The 6,107-nt window shown below is 47.1% G+C and overlaps 1 protein-coding gene across 2 annotated transcripts in view; it reads left to right on the top strand.

Annotated features, from left to right (window-relative positions):
- Positions 1-268: 268 nt before the first annotated feature.
- The window catches only part of RBBP6 (RB binding protein 6, ubiquitin ligase), a 32,571-nt gene continuing 26,732 nt past the window's right edge, over positions 269-6,107 (top strand). For both annotated transcript variants that reach the window (XM_041748157.1, XM_041748156.1), the window contains exon 1: positions 269-1,620. In XM_041748157.1, the coding sequence (XP_041604091.1) occupies positions 1,455-1,620 (166 nt within the window). In that variant the 5' untranslated portion in view covers positions 269-1,454. The remainder of the gene's footprint in view (positions 1,621-6,107) is intronic.

Raw genomic sequence — 6,107 nt, 5'->3', positions numbered from 1 at the left:
CGCGGACACTACCTCGCACGCCGGCCGCGGGAACCCGGGCTCCCCCCGCGCCGAGGCCGCCTAGTGAGCCGGCCCTCCGCGCCGCGCCCCCCCTCCCCCCCGCGAGCCGAGGCCGATGGTTCCTTCCGTTCTCCCGGCTGGCTCAGGTTCCGCGCTCCGAGTCACAAAGCGCGGGGTCACGTGGGCGGGCCGGTGCGCTTTGTGACGCCGAGGGCCCCGCCCCCGGCCCGCCTCCCCGCGCACGCCAGCCCCGCCCCGCGCGCGCCGCCCGTGCAATCCCTGCTTAAGAGACCCCGGAGTGGGGCGCTCGCCCGAAGCCAGGCCGCGTCCGCCATAGTGCCTGGCTTGGAGGTGTCGCCGGCGCTGGGTGAGGGCCCGAGAGCGGCGGGGGGGGCCGAACAAAAAGAGAGCCCCCGAAGCCCGTGCCGTTGCCCGGCGGTTCCCGTGGGGCCTCCTCTCGCGGCTCGGGCCGCAAGGCGACGGGAGCGGAGAGGCGAGAGAAGCGCGGAGCACACGGCGAGAGGAAGCGTCGGGGAGCCCCGGCGGCGTCCCCAGGGTCCGCCAAAGCCACCCGGCCGCTGGCTGGGGCCCGGGGTGGTGAGGAAGCGCTTCGAGGCCTCGTTGAGGCCTAGTACCGGCTTTGTGTCTGAGGCGGCGGCGGCGGCGGCGGCGGGGGGGAGGCGGAGGCGGAGCCGGAGCCGGGGGCGGCCTGCGGGAAGGCCTCTCCTCCGCCGACCGCGCGTTTCTGGCCTAGGCCGCGGGGCCGCGCGTGGCCTCCGGGGAGCAGGCGACAGGGGTCTGTGCGAGGGGGCCTGGGCCTGGGCCTGGGCCTGGGCAAGCTGACGCCGGTCGTCCGGAAGCCAGGAGGAGGCGAGAGGCCGCTCGTGGACTCCGGGCCTAGGCCCTCTCCCCCAACCTTCTCCCGGGGCCTGGGTCACCCCAATCCACGGAAGGAGAGACCAACCGGGAGGTGCGGCCGCGCTATGGACCCCTGACCCCGCGGGGTCATCCGGACTCTAACGTGTGGACTGACCGCTTACTGACTGCACCGCCTGCCCCCCGTCTCCTGCCGGCCCCTTAGCATGAGCGAGGGGGACCCAGCCGGGTGACATTGTGCCCGTTGGCGGATTCTCGATTCCCCCTTTTCCCCCCTCGTCCTCGTCCGCTTCCTCCCGTATGAAGTGCTTCTGAGTCTCCGGGGGGGTGGGGCGGGGAGGGGGCGCCGTGGGTGGGTGGGGGGGCTGTGTGTTCTGATTATTGTTTTTTTTTTTCCTTTTTTTACGAACCCCTGCTTGTGGTTTGGGGGGGAGTTATTTAAACTGAGGCCTTAGGGTCCTTCGGTGTCTTTTTTGAGTGTTTTGTGCGTGTACCTTATTTTGCTCTTAAGTTCATAAATACACATATATTGAGCGTGTCCACGTCTCCTCGCTGAACCTTAGGAATCCTTTGGCACCATGTCCTGTGTGCATTATAAATTTTCCTCTAAACTCAACTATGATACCGTCACCTTTGATGGGCTCCACATCTCCCTCTGCGATTTAAAGAAGCAGATTATGGGGAGAGAGAAGTTGAAAGCCGCCGACTGCGACCTGCAGATCACCAACGCGCAGACGAAAGAAGGTAAGAGCCACATGGGCTCCAGGGACTTGCAGGTTGGAGCTAGGTACCGGTTGTGCTGGGCGCTGGTGGCCCGGCAGGGAAACCGCCATGACGGCGGGGCTGCTCCTTCTCACACTTCGGGGTACAACTTTTCGCTGAGGCCCAAGGGTGGCAGCGGTCGGCCCGCGGGAGTTTAACCGGCTTGTTTGATGCCCGCGTACGTGGGCTCATCGGGTAACAGGCTAACCCCCCAAAGAAAAGCAAACAGACGTGGGAGTCTGGTTCTTCTCGAATGTAATTTAAAAATGAGGATTTTATTTTGGTGGCTGGGGTGGGGGGTGGTTTGCTATCCAGATTCTTGGGGGCCTTTTGCCATGTTGCCTTTCGGAGCTTGGTTTTCATGAGAAGGAGGGGAGGCTTCTTACTTGTTAAAGCAGCAGTCGAGGTACTTCTCTAACTTTCTGCCCTGACAGCGGTTTGGGGTTCAGTGGCAGGTTTTATGTACTTGTGTTTTTGTTGTTGTTGTTTTTATTGTTTTTGTTTGTTTGTTTTCCTGTCCTTGTGCACTTCATTTCTTTTTATTTTGGAGTTGCCTGTGTTGTTGGAGAAGGGATCCTCACTTAAATATTTTTAAATGATTGAATCCAGCCAGTCTTTCCTTACGGTTGGAATTTCTTTTGGAACTTGATGTGTTCTGATGTCACCACTTTTGTGTGTAAATTCCAGAATTAGTAATACAGTGATTAAGTGATTGAACTAACTTCATCACGTTACCCTTAAAATTTAGCAAGTTAGTGAAGATCAAAAACTGGAGGCTCTTCTTTTTTAAGCTAGTAATTAATTGCTAGACTTTACAAGATTATTGTCGTTACCAGGATACGTGAGAATTAGTAGGCTGCTACCGCATGAGTTTCAAACAAGCCACTGATAGGAATCTTAAGTTCTTTCTCCTTTTTGAAAACGTTTTATAATGTTGCAGATTTTCACTGTCAGATAAGACAGTGTGATAAGGGGTCTCTTTGGATTCTGGCTCTGCATTTGTTTTGGTTTCTTTTTCTCAGTACTGTAATGCTGATGTGTAGTTTCAGTAGGTCAGTCTGGGTTGAGAAGAAATAAAGAGAAGTTCTAATTAGCTTAGGGTGTTTTATTGGTCACTAAATTTGGCTTTAAGGTGTGACTTGGGTTCTTTTAGTTGAAATTAAGGAGAGGGTGCCCTCACTTTTAGCCTATAGGGAGTGGTGGTTGTTTTTTTAAGACTTTATTTTTAATCTCTACCCCCAACCTGGTGCTCGAACTCACAGCCTTGAGACCAAGAGTCGCTTGCTCTACTGGCAGAGCCAGCCGGGCGCCCCTAGCCTATAGTTTTTAATAGAGTGAATCTTACTGTGTAAAAGAGCTGCTACCCATTTACATCCAGATATAAGCATAATTGTGTTATGATACAGAGTGGCGCTACTGGCGTGACTCAAATATATTCATTAAGAAAGAATTTTTATTTACTCACGTGATAGATGATATGTGAAAGAATATTCTCTGCTGCCCCCACCCCAACCCTTTTTAAAATTATGTCATACCTAAGGGATACTTCACTTGAAGCTTTGGTGATCATAATTATGTGTAGAATCCTCTACTCAAGGAGAGTAAAAATTGCTAGTCATCATGAACAGTTGAGAAACAGCTTTTTAAAATAGTATTCAAGAAAAATCTTGAAGGAAGTACTCTTTAAGGCCACCAAAAGGGTCCCTCAAATATTTTAGCCACACTTCACAGGACAGATGGGTTTATAAGAATTTCAGGATATACTTGTTAATGGTACTTATGAATGAGAGGAAAGAAAATATAAGTGAAAGCAAAGAGTATTAAGACAATTTTCACTTAGGCAGGTTTTTTTTTTTTTTTTTTTTTTTTTTTTTTTTTTTTATATGATAGTCACAGAGAGAGAGAGAGAGAGGCAGAGACACAGGTGGAGGGAGAAGCAGGCTCCATGCACCGGGAGCCTGATGTGGGATTCGATCCCAGGTCTCCAGGATCGCGCCCTGGGCCAAAGGCAGGCGCCAAACCGCTGCGCCACCCAGGGATCCCTTAGGCAGGTTTTATATTTTACTGGAGTATTAAATGATTTCATCATTTGGGGCTATACTTTGTCCATTTTCTCCCCCCAGTAATTGAATACAACTTTGTTAGATTGGGGTAAGTTAGAGTTGATGGAATTCTTCTCCAGAAATCTGAGAGATTTGTGACATTGTGTTGTTGTTGTTGTTGTTGTTGTTTTCCCGAAGTCAGGAAATTATGTGATGTATTATTTTTATAAATCCTGAAAGCCCGGGAAATGTTCTGCCTAGCAAAACATTTTCTTTTATATGTTTGTGTGAACTGTCCTTATTGGAGAAAGCTTTGGTGTTAGATTGGTTAAGAGAAGGAGCTTCAGGGGAGAGAATGCATTTTGTGCAATCCTCAAATTAGGAGAGGAAAAGATACCAGGCATAGAAGCTCAGAGGATAGTCGCTTAATGAGTTTTACGGGAAATAGCGTCCAACGTCACAGGCAGCTGATTAAGAATGGGCTGGATTTTAGCACCATTCAGTGAATTAGGGAGTACAAAATAAATGTTTATAGCCCTCATAGTTAGGAGATTGCCTGGGAGAGGATGCTGAACTGTATCACTTCAATTTGTTTGAATTAATGTTTAAATTAACCAGTGTATCACATTTCTGTAAAACATTCCTTAGAGTTTTAGGAATCTGTCCATGTTTAGGACCCTTAAATCTTGATTAGAGCAAAATGCTTGGATCAGAATTTCATGTATTAGATTTAAGAATCTTGCTCCTTTATTTCTAGACTATATTTCAAAACAGATCCCAAATGATCTTCCTATATTTTTTAATAGAGCTTTCCCATATAAACTTGTTTTCTTACCTTTCACTTTCTCCCCACCTCCAAAAAAAAAAAAAAAAAAAAACCAACAAAACAAACCTTCATTCTAAACTTAAGTGTGAAAGATTTGAAAGCTGGAATGAAATATTCTTAAAAGATTCTTAATATCTTCAATCATTTCTCAAATTCGTTTTATTTCTCATTTCAAAATCCATGGTCTTCACTTTTTTTTTTTTTTTAATAAAAAATGGCACCTGGAAAGGTACTTGTGATGATGCTGACCGGCTACTTAGTAAGGTATTTTAAGGGTAGGAAGTCAACAATGTAATTCAGGTACTTATAAGGCAATCAGAGTATCTGGTGTTAAGGTACCTGACTTTTAGTCTGACACAGTACTGTGTTGATCAGATTAATAAGTTGTCTTGGGGTGACGCCTGGGTGGCTCAGTGGTAGCATCTGCCTTCGGTTGGGGGCATGATCCTGGGATTTCAGGATCAAGTCCCACATCGGGCTCCTTGAGAAGCCTGCCTCTCTCCCTCTGCCTGGGTCTCTGCCTATGTGTCTCTCATGAATAAATAAAATCTTTTTAAAAAAATTAATAAGTTGTCTTGGAAAGCTACAGTGAATGCTTTTGATAATTGCTATATATTCAGAAAGTATTTTTTTAGTATTTTATTTATTTATTAGAGAGAGAGAGAGAGAGGCAGAGACACAGGCAGAGGGAGAAGCAGGCTCCATGCAGGGAGCCCAACGTGGGACTCCATCCGGGTCTCCGGGATCACACCCTGGGCCGAAGGTGGTGCTAAACCACTGAGCCACCCAGGGATCCCCTTCCAATTTTTCTTAATCAGAGCTTGCTTGAAATTTAGGACTATCACAGACTATCAAGACAATGATGACGGGTCTCTAATGGTCTAGGAAATTGCATCACTCTGATCGGATATACCTTTGAGATACCATCTACTATTTGAAGTATACTGAAAAGAATGCTTTCTTGAACAATTTAGTTTGTAACAGGAAATAACTAATGATGTTATGATTAAAATTAAGAGCATATATAATCTTAAAATGCTTACGTGTGTGATAAATTCAAATAACTGGAAGAACAGAGGTAGTCAGCCACTTGGTGCTGAGTGATACTTAAATGACATAAACTCCGCAATCTTAAGAGTGAACCCTAATATCTGATTGTGTGATGGGGGGATGGGTACATTTTCACATTTATCCCCCTCTAGTGGATTATTTTTCTTTTTGGTATTTTTACAGATCCCTTCCTCAGGGAATCATTTTACCCATAGTTAAATTAATTGGTCTAGTTCCTCTTGTAATTTCATTCTTCCAGAACTATTGCAAGTAATGGGCAGTTTAAACAGAAAAATAGGATCCGCTCATCCTCCTTGTTTTCACCTCAGAAAGTGACATCACTGTTCTTCCAGTTACTTAAGCCAGGGACCCAGTTTTTTATGCTTGATTGTTCTTTTTCCTTCATCTCTTCCTTCCCCCATTAAATCCATTGATAGCATTATCAGTTCCACCTCAAAACATTCTGATTCTCTCCATTTCTTCATCTGTCACGTTCCAGCACAGACAGCGCATTCTTACTGGGATTTCGCAGCAGCCTCCTTAATGGTCAT

Source organism: Vulpes lagopus, chromosome 3 (genome assembly GCF_018345385.1).
Source record: "Vulpes lagopus strain Blue_001 chromosome 3, ASM1834538v1, whole genome shotgun sequence".
NCBI lineage: Eukaryota > Metazoa > Chordata > Mammalia > Carnivora > Canidae > Vulpes > Vulpes lagopus.
The sequence above is the reverse complement of the archived record's forward strand: the minus strand, read 5'-3'. Positions and strand labels throughout refer to the sequence as shown.